General features: G+C 40.8%; 1 protein-coding gene across 2 annotated transcripts in view; it reads left to right on the top strand.

Annotated features, from left to right (window-relative positions):
* exoc4 (exocyst complex component 4) overlaps positions 1-19241 on the top strand; it is a 571126-nt gene that overhangs the window by 52677 nt on the left and 499208 nt on the right. For both annotated transcript variants that reach the window (XM_043714034.1, XM_043714035.1), the window contains exon 4: positions 2903-3012. In XM_043714034.1, the coding sequence (XP_043569969.1) occupies positions 2903-3012 (110 nt within the window). The remainder of the gene's footprint in view (positions 1-2902; positions 3013-19241) is intronic.

Raw genomic sequence — 19241 nt, 5'->3', positions numbered from 1 at the left:
TTGAACACCAGTTCATGAAGACCAGTGGTCAACTGAAAATAATTTATTGAGTGCTTTATGAGCAAACAAGCTGCAAGCATTGGGTAATATGTTGATGTGGTTTTGATATAGAACTATGTGCTTTTCAGTTTTAAAAATCTGGCTATTTGGATACAGAATTGGCTGGCCCATAGAAAACAGAGGGTGGTGGTAGATGTCAGGTATTCAGCCTGGAACTTGGTGACCAGTAGTGTTCTGCAGGGATAGGTTATGGCACCTCTGCTATTTGTGATTTTTATAAATGACTTGGATGAGGAAGTGGAAGGGTGGGTAAGTAAGTTTGCTGATGACACGAAGGTTGGTGGAGTGGTGGATAGTAGATATTGTTGACAGAATGCAGAACTGGGCTGATAAATGGCAGATGGAGTTCAACCTGGGTAAGTGTGAAGTGATTCACTTTGAAAGGTGGAATTTAAATGAAGAATACAGGGTTAAAGGCAGGATTCTTGGCAGTGTGGAGGAACAGAGATCTTGGGATCCATGTGCATAGATCCCTCTGAAGTTGCCACCCAAGTTGATAGAGTTGTTCAGAAAACGTGTCGTGTGTTGGTTTTCATTAGCAGGAGGATTGCGTTTAAGAGCCATAAGGTTATGCTGCAGCCCTGGATGGACTACACTTGGAATATTGTGTTCGGGTCTAGTCACGTCATTCTTTGGAAGAATGTGGAAACTTTAGAGAAGGTGTACAGAGGACATTTACCAAGGTACTACTTGGAATGGAGGGCATGTCTTATGAATAAAGCTTGAGGGAGCCAGGGCTTTTCTCATTGGAGTGAAGAAGGATGAGAGGTTACTTGATAGAAGTGTACAAGATGATGAGAGGCATAGATAAGGTGAATAGCCAGACACTTTTTCTCATGGTGGAAAGGTCAATCGCAAGGAGGGGGGGCACAATTTTAAGGTGATTAGGGGAAGGTTTTGGGGATATGTCAGAGATAGGATCTTTTACACAGAGTGACGTGGTTCTAGTGGGTGTGGAATGCACTACAAACAGTGGTGGAGTCAGATACATTAAGGACATGTAAGCTACTCCTGGATAGGCACATGGACGATAGTACAATGAAGGGTAGTAGGTCAGTCTGATCTTAGAGTAGGATAAAAGGTCAGCACAACATCGAGGGCTGAAGGGCCTGTACAGTGGGATGTAAGTTTGCTCGCTGAGCTGCAAGGTTCGTTTTCAGACATTGTCTGAAAATGAACCTTACAGCTCAGCAAACAAACTTAATCCAGAACGTCAACCTGAGCCACAAATCTTCTCAAAACTTGCTAAGCCCTGTACTGTGCTGTACTGTTCAATGTTCTATTTATCAAGTTTATACCATAGTCCTAGTACATATTTGTGGAAACAATGTAGTAACAGGGCCGTTGTGTCCAGTGATAGTTGTGAACAGACAGGAAATCATTTTTGCTTTCAGTTTTCGCCTTGTATCTTTTGCTGTAAAATTCCAAATATGTTTAATTTCGGGCATACTAATGATTGGAGCTTGTCACACATGAATATGTATTTCTGTTGTGATAAACGATCAGATTAGAATTGTTGAATCACTTGAATTAGCATGATTGAATAGATACAACACAACAGGGTACCATTTGACCTTCATTGCCTGTAATAGCATTCTAGAGCTGTACAGCGCGGAAACGGACCTTTTTGGTCCAAGTTGTCCATGCCTACCAGGTACCTAAATAAAGCTACTCCCATTTGCCAACACGTGGCCCATATCCCTCTAAACCCTTCCTATTCATGTAACCATCGAGATGCCTTTTAAATGTTGCAATTTTATCAGCCTCCACCACTTCCTCTGACAGCTCATTCTATACATGCTCCACCCTCTGCATGAGATTGTTGCCCCTTAGGTCCCTTTTTAAATCATTCCCCTCTGACTTTACCAATTAGTTGTACCCCCTATTTCCTTGTTACATGGAGCAGTATTTTCTGCCTTTGTCATATTTATCAAATATCTATTCTGTGTATGCTTTTCATTTTTAAAGTTGTGTGAACCCTCGATTTTCTTGTCGAGCTAATTTGGCGCACTAAACATAAATCCACTCCTGCATGGATTTGCTGTGAAAACCTGAATGATATTGACCTGCGTCACCACAGTACAGGTACACAATCCTTTTTCTGAAATCCTTTGGACCAGTCGTTTTTCGGATTTCGGAATAAATGACACTTTCACAGTGAAATTTTTTAGAAATCCTAACGACAGACACACAAGTGAATAATCTAGGCACTGAGGCACAATTGACTACTGCCAATGCTGGACCATGTCACCATGTCACATCTGAGTGATGTGGTTCTAGTGGTTGTGGAATTGAGTCACTTGTTCGCACGCCAAAATGGCACTCCACACTCTGGGGGGGGAAAAAAAAAAATCAGATTTCAGAGCTTTTCGGATTTCAGAATTTTGGATCAAGGATTATGTACCTGCATTTTGATTGTGACTTCTTAAGGCTGTAATATTGTCCTGTCAGCCACAGCCATAGTGACCAGATTAGCTTGATGTTGACTCTACACTGATGATTTTGATTTTACGGTTAAAGAGACATACAGATAAAGCATTGGTGCTTTTCATGTAATAACTGTACTGTTGAAGTCTGTAGTTTGTCGAAGTTAGAACAGATTTCCCTTGGTATTTCAAATATATTCTGTTGATAGAACAGTGAGCAGAAATGTAAACACTTTATTGGCCCTCCAGAAATGCTGCCTAACCTGTTAACTATTTCCACGATTTTATCAGCCTCTGAGCTTCCAAAATTTATCTAGCTTCCAAAATTTTCTTGCGTTTGACATTTAGTTGACTTGATACTAAGCTGTGACCATTTGTGGCCAAATATTGACAGGGATGTGTTTGTTTTTGTACAGCTTACTTGGCAAAGATGCATCTTCTGTTCCTATTATTGATGTTAACTTGGGATCTACTTCCCGGAAATTTATGGATAACTCTCAGTACAACAATTCGGTGAGCACTGCTGGTGAGTCCTTGATCTCTTTTGCAAATTCATGATGGCTGTAGTTGAAGTTTTGCTTGTTGGGTAAAGAAAAGGTGATCTCCCTATAGCCGTACAGTCTTGGAATGTCCTCTTCAGCTGTTTGTAGGAACGTCCCATTTTACAGTTTGAGTAAATCGTGTGAATGGGGAAAAGAATGCATGAAATGGTTTCCTGTTTCCACTCAGTGCATGAGGAAGACATTTTAACTTGAGCTGAGACTAGTGAATTGGTTCGCCTTTTCTCCAACCTCTCTTGATTGTTTGCAACAAAGATTCAACTTCTTTTTAGCTGGAAGCAAAACCTTCTTCTACTTTATTATAATGTTAACAAAATAACTGTTGTCAACAAGTAACCAATTGCAAGATTTGCTTGAGTTAAAGGAAGAGTAATTTTTTTTTTGAATCTGCGAATGCCAAGGAAAAATAATAAAGTAGTAACATCAGATATGTGTCAACATTAAGTTGGTATCCAATCCAAAAAGAAAATATAAGAAGAAAATCAAGAGTCCTTTGCGTGGGTTGGGGACTGCAGTGTTGGTTACCAAGAGTAGCATGGCATCATCACTGGCACATCTAACTGGTTAGGGCATAGTGGACATAGTGGCAAGATTGGGTCTGTGTAGCAGGTTTTAAGATAACTAACATGCGAGGAAAAAAAAGTACTTAACCTTAACCTTAACCTTATCCTCACGAATCTGCCTGCTGAATGCATCTGTTTATGATGTATTATTAGGAATGGCTATGGCACAGTCCTAATGAGGATGAAGTTCAATCTTCATCTGAGGTCATGATTGGTTAATTCTATATAGAATCCTACAATGTGGAAACAAGCCCTTTGGCCCAACAAGTCCACACTGACCCTCCAAGGAGTAACGCACCCAGACCCACTCCCCTACCCTATTGTCCTCTATTTCCCCCTGCCTAATGCACCTAACCTACACATCCCTGAACACTGTGGGCAATTTAGCACAGCCATTTCACCTAACCTGCACATGTTTGGATTGTGGGAGGAAACCAGAGCAGCTGGAGGAAGCCCACACAGACATGGGAAGCATGTACAAACTCCACACAGACTGTCGCCCATGGCGCGAATTGAACCCGGGTCCCTGCCGCTGTGAGACAGTAGTGCTGCCCCAGTTAGTAGTTTTTTTGGCCATCAGCAGTCGTGCGTGTTAGTTATCTTTAAAGTTCACTGCTGTACAATTAGCATTTTCACACTATACTTTTCTTGAGACAGTGAGTGAACCTTCTCTCCTTGGTTCAGGTCTACATTTGCAGTTCCAATCTTTTATCTACTGCCATTGGAGCATTCTTTTTTGAACTAATAGCTGGCTTGTATATTGTATCTGCTGAAATTGATGTCTTTTTGGGTTTGTGATTTGTAGGTGATGTTTTATTTCCAACATATGGAGCTTTTCAAAATGGTTTAAATCAAATGGATGAGGACCTTGAGAAGGGTATTTTGAGTAGCTGGTTTTGTTTCCCTTGTGTTATAATATGTGATAATCAATTTTTGAATTTGATTTTCATTGAGAAAAAAAGAATAAAAACAGGTGAGTTTTGTTCCTTCCAGTGAAGGCAGTTGTTTTTCTTAAAATAACATGGATGGCGATGGTGTTAATGCTGTTCTGGTAATTGAGAAACCCAGGAAATGCTTGAAGGACCTGAATTTGAGTCCCATCACGGCAGATTGTAGAATCTGAATTGGAGATCTGGAATTAAAAGGAATCTTTGGTCTTGAAACCCATTTGGTTTGTGAATATCCTCAATGAGGATCTTTGGTGGTTGAGCCTAATGTGTTGATACACACAACAGTGCTTTGGCTTAACTGCACTCTGAAAGAATCAAAGCCTAAAAAAGGAACTAAACCCGATGGATCATGTAGCATCGACCTAAGCATCAGAATTGATACCGGCAAACACTGCCATGATGCTCCTGCAAAATCCTCCTTTTCATTAATGGCTGGAGGCTGAAATAAGATTAAAACAGAGGTGCCCAGGGAGTCCTCAACATGAACTATGGGCATAGTAAGTTTTATGGCATCAGATCAACCATGGCTAAGGAACCTTCAGTTGTTTGCCACATAATCCTAACCCTCTTGAATGAACCAGTGCTACTCGATATTCATCTGCCTTTGGAAAAAACACTTATGCGGCAGAATGTATTTGGGTTGGGGATTGCAGTGTTGGTTATGATGCGTAGCTTGGCATCATCACTGGCACAAGTCGCTGGTTAAGCTGTAGTGGACATAGTGGCAAGATTGCATCTATACAGAAGGTGTTAAGATCACCAGCATGATGGGAAGAAAATCCTTAAACATCTTCATGAATCTGCCTGCTGAAAATGCATCTGTTTGTGATATATTATTAGGAGGCACTGTAGCACAGTCGTTATGGGGATGAAGATCATTATTCACAGAGACCATATTATCAATCATTTCACCAAATGGGGTAAGTTTTGAACAGGTCTCTCAACTCTGTATTCAGCATCCTTGAGATGTTACAGGCCATCATTGGCAGCACAATTATAGTCGAAAACAATCTGCAACCTCACAGCCTGATGCAAGCCCCACTTTACCATTTATAGTTGAGCCAGAAGACCAACCCTGGTTCAATGAAGAGTGCATGAGGGCATGTCAAGTGCAGTGCCAGGTATACCTAAAAATGAGGTGTCTACCTTGTGAAGCAACAAGATGGGACAGCTTGCATGCCAAACAACATTAGCAGCAAGTAATGTCAGGAATAAGTAATTCTTCAACCACTGGATCAGATCTAAGCCCTGCAGTCCTGCCAATCTGGTCACGAATGGTGGAAGATAATTAAACAATTCACTTGAGGTGGAATGTCTACAAATAAACCCATCCTCAACGATGAGGGAGCCGAGCACTTCATTGCAAAAAATGAGGTTGAAGCATTTAAAACAATCTTCAACCAGAAGAGTCAAGTGGGTGATCCAACCTCAGCAGATCGAGATCATCACAGATGCCAGTCTTCAACAAATTTAATTAATTTCATGTGATATCGAGAAGGCACTGGATACTGCAAAGGCTGTGGGTCTTGTCAACATTCTGTCACGAGTACTGAAGACCTGTGCTTTAGAATGTAATGTACAGCTCGTCTAGCTATTTTGGTACAGTTCCAACTCTTGCGTGAGAGAGAGAGAGAGAGAAAGAAATCTACACTGCTGTTTGACACAGCAGTGAATCTGCACAGCTACTTGGCTTTGTATTTGAGTTCAAGTATTTCTGGACATCCAAGTATGTCTAAGAAAAGCTAACGAACAGTGCAATTCACAGCTGATGTTTTGGAGCAACGTGTGTGGGAGAGCTCACAGCACAGAAGCCGATAAGTGTATGGTTTGTTGTCTTTGTTTTAATAGTGAATAGACTGGGTTCTTTTTGGTCATATGTTTTATTGAGATCTATCTCTTGATTAAAATTAAAACATACAAAACGCAGGTACTAAGTTAGCTTGGAGCAGGGTTTTATTTTTGGAGCAGTAAGACTGCTGCTTTCTGGGTCTGTAGATTGTTAAACTGCAAACATGGCCTTTAGGAGAGTGAATCCTATCAGATCAAATGGATTGGTTGGAGCAGCAGTTAGAGGGAATGAGGAACTTACAGGAGTTAGCGGGTGTGATGGATTGCAGTTAGAGGAAGGGAGAAAAGCTGCAGATACAGTCAGGTAGATGGGTTAACTACAGGAAAAGTAGGAGAGGAAAGAAGGTAGTGTAGCAGTCTCCTCTGGCTATCCCCTTCTCAAACAAATCTGCTGTTTTGGAAAATGTAGAGGGTGATGGGACTCTCTGGGGAAAATAGTACAAACAGCCAAGTTTCTGGTATCGAGACTGGCTTTAATGTAATGAAGACTATGTTGGGGTTTCAAGGAGTAACAAGGTTTCAAGTGATTGATTGTGATAGGGAATTCTCTAGTCAGAGACACAGACAGACGTTTCTGCGGCCAACAGTGGCAAATCAGATTGGTGTGTTGTCTCCATAGTGCCAGGATCAAGGATATCTCAGAGTGCAGAATATTCTCAAAAGGGAGTAGTACCAGCAAGAGGCCATTGTACACATTGGAATTAATGACATAGGAAGGAAAAAGATGAGATTCTAAATGGAGTATATAGGAAATTCGGCAGAAATTTAAAAAGGAGGTCCTCGAGGGTCGTAATAGCCTGAGTGTTTTGAACTAGTGTGGGAAGGAATAGAAGGATAAAGCAGATGAGTGTGTGGCTGAGGAGCTGGTGCAGGAGGTGAGGGTGACATTTTGGGATCATTGGAATCTCTTCTGGGGTAGAAGTGACCTGTACAGGAAGGACACGTTGCACCAAAATTGGAAGGGGACGAATACATTGGCAGGGAGTTTTGGTTGAGCTGCTTGGGAGGATTTAAACTAGTAAGGTGGGGGACTGGGACTCTGGGTGGTAGTGAGCAGAGATCATTCTAATACTGGCACAATTTGGAAAAGAAGCAAGTCAAACAGTCAGGGCAAGCAGGAACAAAAGAGTACGAGTTAAATTAAACTGAATTTATTTCAATGCATGAGGCCTAACCAGGAAGGCAGATGAACTCAGGGCATGGTTAGCAATATGAGAGTGGGATATCATAGCAATTACAGAGACACAAAATATGGAGGCATGGGATTGAGGGTAGGGATTCAGCAGAAATGTTTGGAGCTTCCAAGCCAGAAGAATGCGTATACAAGTCTTCAAGTTAGTGGAACTGAGTAAATTTAGGCATCGGAACTGTGAAAGGTTCTTGCAAGAAGATTTGGAAAGGAATCATTGAGAACAACTTTCTCTGCTGTCAAAGATAAACCAACTGGAAGTTGAGTATCTGCAAGGGTAGTGTTGGCAAGTAGGTAGAAATTTTGTTCTGATGTTTGTATTAAGATCTTTCCAACTGTCCTCATTTTATAGCTTTATCTTTCTTGTGCAATAAATAAATGTTCTCTCATTATATATAACATCTACAGCTCTGTGAATGTTTGTGATCAACCTTTTGTTTATGAATGCAAAGATTCATGTATGAAGTAGTTTTCACTTTAGGTTCTGACCTGTTCACTGCTCTAATCAAGAGGATCATAACACTTGGGTTAAATGTTTTAGCTTAGACTGTCTTTGATATAACTTGGGTAAGATTTATGCCGGGAAAACTAAATGGATGAGGTGATTCTTGTGGGCTATTTTAAGTCTCTGTTTTGGTCTCCCTTTATAACTCTTACAATCTATAAAAATCCCAGGTAATAGAATGACCAATGGAATGCTGAGATCAATATCTAGTGTCGCATTGTGCTAACAGGAAACATTAGCCCTCTTCCAGAAGGATCCTCAGCTGTAAGTGTCCTTCATGTTCTAACTGTTCCACCACAACTACCAAATCTTTGCATGCGACCATTGTTGTATTCCCTGAATATTGGACCCCTACCTTGCCCTGTCAGAATTCACAAGCAGATTGAGTTTATCATCCCCCGACCGTTCAAATTGTTCTGAAGCTGCTATAAGGGATAGCCACAGTGAGAAATTGACTACACTGATTCAGGTTGACTCAAAAAATAATACTTGGTAAGAGAATACTTGGATGTATGTGGTTACCTTTGGATGGTGAATTAACTGGTCATTTAAAATATCCGACTCCACTGAAATTGCTGTACTTAAGATCTTGTCAGTTTCACCCATTTTGGCATGAGCAGCAGACCTAGTGTAATTGAAAAAGCCTGATCAGGAGGACCAATGTAGTGCGATTATTGTGTTAAATGTGATGTCACTCTACTTCATCCCATTGAATGAGAAGCCATGCAACTGTGAGACTGTCAAGTTGCTGTCTTGGTCAGTCATTATGCACCACACAATTTGAAACAATGAGTGTGCTGTCTTTTTTCTCGTTGAAGTACATTATTGACTTTATTTTCATCTTGTTATGCATTTGCTGAGATTTGGCTGGGAAGCACAATGTGAGAGTGTACTCTGTTTTAAAAAAGTACTTTAGAAAGGAGCTTGGTAAATTCATGAACAGCGCACGGTATAGCTATATTGAATGCATCTTTCTGTCACCACATCACAGAACAGACTGAAGATGTACCAGAAAGGAGTTGTCAGATGTCAACAATTTGGGTTGTTGCTGTATTGTATAAATCAGCCCAAGTAGGTAAATATTCCATGTAACCATGAACAGTTCTAAGAATTAATTCAATTTGGAACCTCTCCAAAGTGACATTGTGCACAGTTGAGTTATCCTGTTTCTCCTGTGTATCAAGGGTCAAGTTAGATATCCGTATTCACTTTATTCTGCATGTACAAACATAAGATTAGGAAGTACACATTGTACTTGGATAGACTTTCTTAGATTATTATAGTCTACAACTGTATAAACATATGAAAATGTATTACGTAACACTTTTTTTTCTGCTGTATTAGCTGGGTTTCAGTTGGTGCAAAATTGTGATGTTCAGAATCCATGGTTTATGATATGATTTCTTGAAAAGGTATTAATTGACTAGATTGGAAACCTATTCCTAGATAAAATATTATTGTTATAATATAATATTAGTCAAATATAACTTCCGACAAGGTTGTTTCTTGATTTTGTACAATTTCAACCTTTTTCAAGTTGTTGGTATTGGACCAAACATAAACTCAGGGCACGTTTTGCTGAACATCTCAGCTGGGCCCGCAGTGGCCCCTCTGACCTCCCCAGTCACCGCCCATTTTAATTCCCCTTCCCACTCCCTTTCTGACATGACCATCCTTGGCTGCCTCCATTGCCACAGCGAATCACACCGCAAATTGGAGGAAGAAGACCCCATCTTCCACTTGGACAGCCTACAGACTGGAGAACTCAACATTTGAGTTCTCAGAGTTCCAATTACCTCTTCATCCCTGACTCTCTTCCCAGCCCCTCCCCTCTTCCTTCCATTCCTCTGATTGACCCTTCCTTCCATTGATGGGTCGTATCCTCTACCTGTGCTCACCTACCACACCACCCAGTGCCTCTCCCCACCCAAAAAGCTCCCTGAACTCTCACCCTCCCCCCCCCCCCCCCCCCCCCCCTCCTTATCTGCAGCACCCCTGCCACCTGCCCCCAGTCTTTTTTAAAAAAAAAGTTACACACAAAACATCAACTTCTCCACCTCCTGATGCTGCTTGGCTTGCTGTGTTCTCCCAGCCTCTTGCTTGTCTACCTAGTACTGGAACTGAGCAGATCTCTCTGCAGCTTTATCAGCCTTCTACTGATGCTTGTGATGACATCTGGGAATATCTGTTGGTTTGAATTTGACCTCTTTTAAAATGTTTGTTTCTTAGGAAAACGACAAATCATTCTGGCATGTTCAACCTTGAATGTGTTTGTTTGCATTTTTGGGCAGTAAATATTCTTTGGCTCTGCATCTATTTAGTTTTTATTACATCTTTTTGTGTGGTGCATTGGGATTTTTGCTGACATAAATGGTATTGCATAAATGCAACTTCTTGTGTTTTATCTGAAGAGATCCCAGATGTTCTTTGTCACTCCAGGCAACATGACCATTTCAGTCAGTGACCTTTGCAGCAGGACTTTGAACGTTATTTTAAGCAATGAAAACAACAATTTTGTGTTACGCTTGTGTGTTCTGTGCAGTTTGCCAGAGTTTTGATTTGTTTCATTTTCCTAGAATTAGAGTTGTATTCTTCAAATGATCTTGCAAGCCATTATTGCTATTGTTTTGTTGGATGTAAATCAAATCTTTGGTTTTTTTTGAGAGTTTGGTGCAGCATTAGGCGTCGTATCCTTGTAGCTCTGAGTCCACCAATTTGCTTAAGGTTTGAGATGGCTCCAGGACCAAAATGTATTCCATTTCTGTGATTGGAAGACACAAATGTCAATCAAACACTGTTAGCACTGTACTTGTTCTTTTTGAATATTGAGATATCCAAATGTACAGCACTGTAACAATTTTATTCTGTTTTACAATCTACTTTATTTCTATAGTACACAACCATTTTGGCCCATATCCCTCTAAACTCTTCCTATTCATGTACTAATTCAGGTGTCTCTTAAACATTGCACTTGTACCTGCCTCCACCACTTCCTCTGGCAGTTTATCCGTACACACACTACCCTGTGCATGAAAATGTTGCCCCTTGGGTCCTTTTTTAAAACTTGCCCCTCTGACTTTTAAACCTATGCCTTCTCATTTTGGACTCCTCCACAACAGGAAAAAGACCTTGGCTATTCACCCTATCCATGATTTTGTAAGCTTCTATAAGGTCATCTCTCAGTCTCTGATGCTCTAGGAAAACAAACCCAGCCTATTCAGCTTCTCCCTATAATGCAAACCGCCAGTCCCAGCAACATCGTTGTAAATCTCTTCTGCACCCTCTCAAGTTTAACAATTTCCTCCCTATTGAAGGGTGACCAGAATTGTATACAGTATTCCAAAAGTGGCTTCAGCAATGTACTGTACGGTTGCAACATGACTTCCTGACTCCTCTACTCCATGCACTGACCAATCAAGGCAAGTGTGTCAAACACCTTTTTCACCACTCTGTCTACCTGTGACCCCACTTTGAAGGAAATACACACCTGCACCCCAAATCTCTTTGTTCAGCAACACTGTACAGAGCTCTACCATTAAATGTTTAAGTCCTGCCCTGGTTTGCAAACCAAAATGCAGCACCTCACATGTATCTAAATTAAACTTTGTCTTCCAGTCCTTGGCTTGTTGGCCCATTTGATCAAGGTCCCTTTGTACGTTGAGATAAGCTTCACTTGCTATGACAACAGCTATTTTGGTGTCGTCTGCAAATTTAACCGTACCTCCTATGTTGATGTTAAATTCAGTTTTGAGACAGCCCAGGGAATCCCTTGTGGACTCAGACCTGTAAGCCTCTCACAGTTCGTCCCGGAGATCATACTCTTTGGGCGTCTGGAATAAAAACCTCTTACAGTTTAGTTTAATTTTAGTTATCCCCTTTATTTACCAATTGCATCACTATTACAACATAACACTGATAACCAATAAGCTGAACTAACTAGGTTCTAATAACCTCGGAGAGTAGGAGTGCCCAGCAGGCTACTCTGATTTACTGATACAAAGTGGCTTCCTTTATACAAAAGTTTACAAAAGCATTGCATGTTCTTAATTAGACAGATAACAGTGAAAGACAATAATTCGTAAGGAAGAGAAGTTAATTGACAGGTCTGTGTACGCTTGACTAATCACTCCTACATGCCCTTAGCCATTCGTCAGGTGGGAAAAAGATACCCAGCCAGGTTAAGTGCCTGCTAGTGAGAAGATAAATTCCTATCATAAAGAGGTATCCGTCTGAATTAATTGGAGAGTTCATAAGGTAACCTTGCACAGCTGACAAATCAGATACAATTGCTTTACAAAATGGCTTCTTAGAAAAGAGGGCAAACTTTTGACCATAAAATGGCTTCCTGACACATTGTGCCAGAATCTCTTCAATGTTAAACCGAGATTAATTTCTAAGCTAGGAGCAGACTCCTGCTTTTGAAGCACTCTATCATTCTGTACCTGAGGCTGAGATATTAACCTAAGGTTGCATTTAAACTGATTCATTCGTCTTCGAATAAAACATCCCTTTTTTTTCAGGTTTGTGATTCAAATTCAAATAAGTCATAAGGTCTGATTAGTTAGAATTGACAGTGGGGCAGTCTGGAAGGTCTGTAGAGTGGGCTGCAAGGGCAGCAATTAAGTTAAATCTTCATCAATATTACCTTTTACAGAATTTATGTTTAATAACCGGTAATGGCTACTCAATATTATAACATCTCAAAAATACAACTAAATTCAATCCATAGCAGGTAAGCGCTAAGAGTTAATTTTCTACTGGCTTCAGCAGCCTCTGCACTAAAATGGTCTCCCTCCCTCGAGTGTCCTTTTGAACTCAAGTCAGGGATTGTAACAGCAAAGATGTTTTTTCCCTCTGTTTCTGCCGAGCTTGACTTCTCAATAAGTCAAATGCCTCCTCTGACGAACCATCGTTTGGTGAAGCAGAGTTTAAAAGATACTGGATTTCAGTATGGAAGTTTGGGCATGGCGGTACAGGGGTCGACGAGCCGATTAATCAGATTCCTCTTTGGCTTAGGCAAAAAGCAATATACAGTCCATTTCACGCATAAGCGGACGACAATGTATATTTCTAGGATGAGACCAAGGATTATCAGTATATCCACACGATCCAGCCGCACAGCGACCATAGCCAGCAAGTAAAACTCCATCCACATGAATTGGATGATAGTGGGGCAGGTATCTTTCCTGTATCTTGACCCGTTTTATTGGTAACATCTGTGTTGACCAAAATGTCTTTTGAGAAATCCTGGATGTAGGTGCAACATTGCAGGCCAATGTTTGAACAAGTGCCTCCTTCAGCGAGGAGGAAATCTAGCTCGAGCTGATTCTGAAGCATCATCATTCAGGTCTCCTGTAACTCTTTGTTCATCAGTTTCAAAGCGTGGGCAGTTCACTTGACAAGTTTGTTGATATCATACACAATGTAAATGACGAAAAGCAGTGCATCGAGCACTGATCTTTGTGTCATAGGTCTCCAGTCCAATAAGCAACTCTCCACCATCACCTTCTGTCTCCTACGTTCAAAGCAATATTGTATACAATTGCCTCACAGCCCCGGACCCCATGTGATCTAACTTGACTAACCCATCTACCATGTGGAACCTCGTCGAATGCTTTGAGGTCCATGTTAACATCATTCACGACTCTGTCTTCATCAATTTTCATTGCCACCTCATCAAAAGAAAACTTCAGTCAAGGTAGTGAAGCATGATTTCCTATGGACAAAACCAAACTGTCTGTACCTAATTTGTCTTTGCCTTTCCAAGTGCATGTAAATCCTGTCCCTCAAAATCCCCTCCAGACAACTTAGCCACCACTGACATAAAGCACACCAGTCTGTAGTTCCCTGGCTTTTCTTTACAGCCTTTGTTAAATAATGACACCACATTAGCTACCCTCAGCCTTTTGGCACTTCACCTGTGGCTATGGATAAGACAAATATCTCAGCGAGAGGTCTGTCCAAATTCTGGGAAACACCTGATCAGGCTGCTGGGACTTAGCTACCTTTTGTACACTTTAAAACTCCAGCACCTCTTGTGTAATATGAACACTTTTCAAGATGTCACTATTTATTTCTCCAAGTTCCTTAGTATTCATTTCCTTTGCTACAGCAAAATATTTGATTGGTATCTCGCCGATCTCGTGTCGCTCTACACATCGAGTTTACGCTGATCTTTAAGGGGCCCTGTTGTCTTTCTTGTTATTCTTTCTTTTGTTCTTAATTTGCTTCGAAAGTCTTCTTGGATTCTTTGTGACTTGATTTGCCAAAGCAATCTTCTTTCCCCCTTTTGCCCTCCTGATTATTTACTTAAGTATACTCCTACTGTCCTTACACTCTTCTTGAGATTTGCTTCATCCCCGCTGTCTATACTCAATATATGCTTCCTACCTTTTCTTGACGAAAATCTCAATTTCTCTAGTCATCCAGCCTTCCCTACACCTAGCAGCCTTGCTTTTAATCCTAACCGGAACATACTCTTTAAGCTCTCATCTTATTCTTCAAAGTCTCCCGCTTCTCAACTGTCCGTTTACTTGTGAATAGCCTCCTTCAGACAACTTTTGCAAGTTCCAATCTAATACCATCAAAATTGGCTTTATTCCAGTTTAGAAATTTAACTTTTCGATCATAGCTATCCTGTTCTGATGCTGTTTGAAAACTAGTCGAATTATAGTCACTTTCCCCAATGTGCTCCCCCACTGACGCCTCCATCACTTACCCTGCCTTATTTCTCAACAGAAGGTCAAGAATTGCTCGTTCTTCAGCCAGCACATCCACATTGTATCAGAACGTTTTCTTGGACAAACTTAACACATTTCTCTCTATCCAAGTCCTTAACACTATAGTAATCCCAGTGTATGTTTGGTAAGTTAAAATCCCCTACCATTGTCATTCTGTTTTTTTTTGTTTTGCAGCTATTTGAGATCTTCCTGCATATTTGCTTCTTAATTTCCCGCTGACTATTGGGGAGCCTCTAATACAATCCCAACAAGGTGATCATCCCTTATTTACTTGTCTCTTGCACCCATATAATTTCATTGGACAATCTCCCAGGAATAGTCTCATCAAGTGTAGTTGTAATGTTATCTGTAACAAACAACTCCAATGCCCCTCCTCTCTTGCTCCCCCCTCTTTCTATCCTTTCTATACCATCTGTATCCTGGAATATTAAGCTGCCAGTCCTGTCCATCCTTGAGCCATGTTTCTATCATAGCTATGATATCCCAGTCTGATGTTCCCAACCATGCCCTGGGTTCATCTGCCTTTTGAAATTTTGAATTGCTCCCCTTTATCTTTTTTTTCCAGCCTTTTCTCATTTCTCACTGTTGCTCTGCATCCCCCCCTTCCCCCACCCCCAACAATTTACCTCAACCTTTACTAGTTTAAAGGCTCTTGAAGTAGCACCAGGAAATTTCCCCGCAAGGATATTTGTCCCCTTCCAATTCAGGTGGAAGCCATCCCTTCCTTTCAGGTTATTTCTACCCCCTTAAGAGATGTCCTCAGCCACTCACTCATCTCGTCGATTCCTTCTATTCCTACTCGTAAGAGTATGTGGCACCAGTTTTTGTTCAGATATTACTACTCTCTCTGATCTACTTTTCTGACCACCTGCCTAGTTTCCTATATTTTTTTCTTCAGAACCTCATCCCTTTCTCTCCCTCCAGTGCCAATGACCCCCTGCTAGTCACTCTCCCCGTACAAATTTTCTGCACTCTCCGTGACGTCTTTGACTGTAGCACCTGGGAGGTAACACACCATCCTGATGTCTTGCTGATGGCTGCAGAAGAGTCTGTCTGAGCCCCACACTAGATAGTCCCCTGTAACTAACAATTGCTTGGAACCTGGAATAGCCCTTGTTGCAGGAGAGCCAGTCACTGTACCAGAAACTTTGCTATCAATGCTATACTACCCTGCAAGCCCCCCGCAACCCCTTGTAAACACTATTCTAAACCATGTACCTCTTTGAGATTGGCATAACCACAACAAACTCCTGCACTACATAGCCACCTCTCGTACCATTCCTAGTGACCAGCCATCTACCTGACCGTATCTGCAGTGTCTCTGCCTTCCGGAAACGCATTGACCCCTTTGCTCTTGTAAACACGTCATTGCTCCTAACTGCCACCTGGAGTACTGTAAGCAGTTTTGTTCCCCTTATTTAAGAAATATTGTTTTATTGGAGGCAATCCAGAGAAAGTCAACAAAGATATGATTCCTTGTATGGAGGAGTTGCCTTTTCAGCCAAGTCGAAACTGTTTGGAGAGTTGGCACTCGACTTGTTGGAGTTTAGAAAAATGAGAGGTGAACAGATTGAAAAAATAAAGGATTATTAAGGGATGTGACAGGATGAATGCTGAAGAGATGTTTCCCTCATGGGGGAGTCTTGGACCAGATGCTTGATTTGGTGAGGGAATCTAGGGTTATGCACAAGGATGGAAAATTGGACATGAAGAATGGCAGATTACCCATTCCTATTGAATCGCGAATCTGGTTCAAGGAGCTGAATGGGCTGCATCTGTTCCTATTTCTCGTGATCTTAAACTGATAAAATACTAAAAAGACAAATCAGTACAAATGCCAGAAAGTTACTGCTGATGTTTTCGGAATACAAGAAACTGAGTAGACCATTTGAGATTGTGGGGAGTTTTTTTATGTTTCATCCAGAGAATGGTGAGTGCATGGAATCCTTTGTCACAGAAAATGGTTGAGGCCAAAACATTGTTTTCACGAAAGATGTAATTATTAGTTCTGAGAACTGGAAGGAATCCAAGGGTATGGGAGAACACCAGTCAAGGTCACTGAGTGGGATGATCAATTAAGATAAAATGGAATGGCAGAGCAGGCTTGAGGTCTGAAAGGCCTACTCCTACTTTTATTTTGCTGACTGTATTCTGTATTCATAATTGCTAATGCCCTGTTCACACTTCATCTGGACACATCTTTTGTCTTTTTTCTACTACCACTCCCTTTGATTTCGAAATGTGAAGCCTTCTGTCAGTTAACCTGTCCTGCCCTTCACCCGAGCATTCCCTTTGTTCACCATCCCCCATGCCCATGTTAACTCGGCTTAGCCATTTACCCATTCAGAGTCCACAGCAGAGAAAGAGTCCATCGAGTCAACTTGACTCGAGTGAGTGTACGTCAATCAAACTATTCACGGCCAAAAATTTCAGAAATTGACTTTTTCTTTACATAAAATGTATGGTATCTATTTTAAATTTGAGATAATTACAATGCAGGTTATTTGGTTGGTGAACAGCTCAATCTGTATTGTTCTTTTGACATGATTAGATCCACTTTTTAAAATTGCTATCTTACAGTCTATTGCTGTTAATCGCAAACTGTAAATATATAACTTGTATCTTGTAATATACGATTTTAACAATTGGCCCTCAGCTAATTTAATAAACATGGACACTGCAGAGTGTTACAACAGATTGTTGCTTAAAGGGTGTAACGAGGTGCAACCAATTAGTGAACTATATTGTTATTTTAAAACGATAGCATGTTATTGCATGTGACAATGTTTTCTCATTTGTTAAAACAATTACTCGCAGTACACTACATATTTAAAATGTTTTGTTACTTGAGTAGTTCAGTAATTATGACTGGAAAAGTTCTCAGAAAAAAAAGAGTTGTTAACTACTTTCTACAAAGTCAGAAAAGAAAAAAAACATAATTTTTTGCAAACTTATGTTCCTCCCAATGAATTGCCTGTTGAACTACACTGCATATTTTGGAGAAAGATAGATGCCGGTTTTAGCTGGTGTTGTGCAACAGTGTGTCTCAAACCTAAGTTAACTGTGATTAAAAATAAAATCAGAAATTGCTGGCTACACTCAGCATCTGTGGAGAAGAAGCAGCATTAACGTTGAGTTGTGACCTTCTTCAGAATTGGACTTGAAACTTTTCACTCTGCTTTCTCTCCACAAATGTTGCCTGACCTACTGAGTTCCTCTCACAAGTTCTGCTTTTTTTTCTCAGATTTCTGGAATCCAAAATTCTTTGTTTAATTATACTTATGATTCAAACTCTGTTTGGACTGAAGAGGTGCAATTTACCATTGAACATGGCAAATATAATGTCTGGAAGATACAGTATTTGTTAGTAAAAAAAGAATTATATGGCACTGAGGTAGTGTAATAACAGCAACACAATTTTTGTTTTTTGTAAAAATTCTTTTGTTCATATTCGTGGTTGATTGTGCCAGATTTATTGCCCATTCTTAGGTACCCTTGAAGGTGATGTTGAGCTGCATTCTTGAATCACTGTGGTCCATTTGCTGTAGATAGGCCATGGGGAAGGGAGCTGCAGGACTTTCACTCACCAACACTGGAGTCAGAATGGCTTGCAACTTGGAGGGGAACTTGTAAATAGTGGAGTACCCATTTATCTGCTGCCCTTATCCTCCAGATGGTAGTGGATGTCGGTTTGGAAGGTGTTGTCAAAGGAGAATTAAGTGATAAATTTCTGTAGTCCATGTTGTAAATAGTACAGATTGCTGCTACTAAGCATCAGTATTGAAGATAGTAGGTGATTGTGGATGTGGTGCCAAGGAAGCGGGCTGTTTTGTCCTGGCTGGTATCAAGCTTCTTGAGTGTTGTTGGAACTACACTCATCCAGGTAAGCCTGGAGTGTCTCATTATGCTCCAGACATGTGCCTAGTAGATGATGAGCAAGCATTGGCAAGTGAGGGGATGAGGTACTTGCTGCAGGAATCACAGTCTCTGACTTGCTGTTGTAGTCGGTAGTCAGAATGCATGTATGGCTACTTTGTTCAAGTTCTGGTCAATGGTAACTCCCAGAATGTTGACACTGGGGAATGTTGATAGGCTACTGGGCATTGTATGAAGCCAGCATTCCTAAAAGCTTTGCATGAATTAATGTGTACCCAGATAGTTTGAATCAAAATATTAGTTGAGGATCTTTTCACCTCACAACTGAAGGTTTTTTTGCTGTCACATTTGAAATTCTCCATTCCATGACTGCTGACCCCAAAGCAGCACCAACCTGATATATTAATTTTGTTTCTCTTCACAGAGCTGCCTGATTGCTGAACATTCTGTTTTTGATTGCAAACTGTTTTGAGTTCGTACAATATAGTACAAGTCAGCAGTTTATTTGGTGGGTTCCAAATACC

Source organism: Chiloscyllium plagiosum, chromosome 23 (assembly GCF_004010195.1).
Source record: "Chiloscyllium plagiosum isolate BGI_BamShark_2017 chromosome 23, ASM401019v2, whole genome shotgun sequence".
Taxonomy (NCBI): Eukaryota; Metazoa; Chordata; class Chondrichthyes; order Orectolobiformes; family Hemiscylliidae; genus Chiloscyllium; species Chiloscyllium plagiosum.
This window is presented reverse-complemented; position numbering and strand designations above follow the sequence as displayed.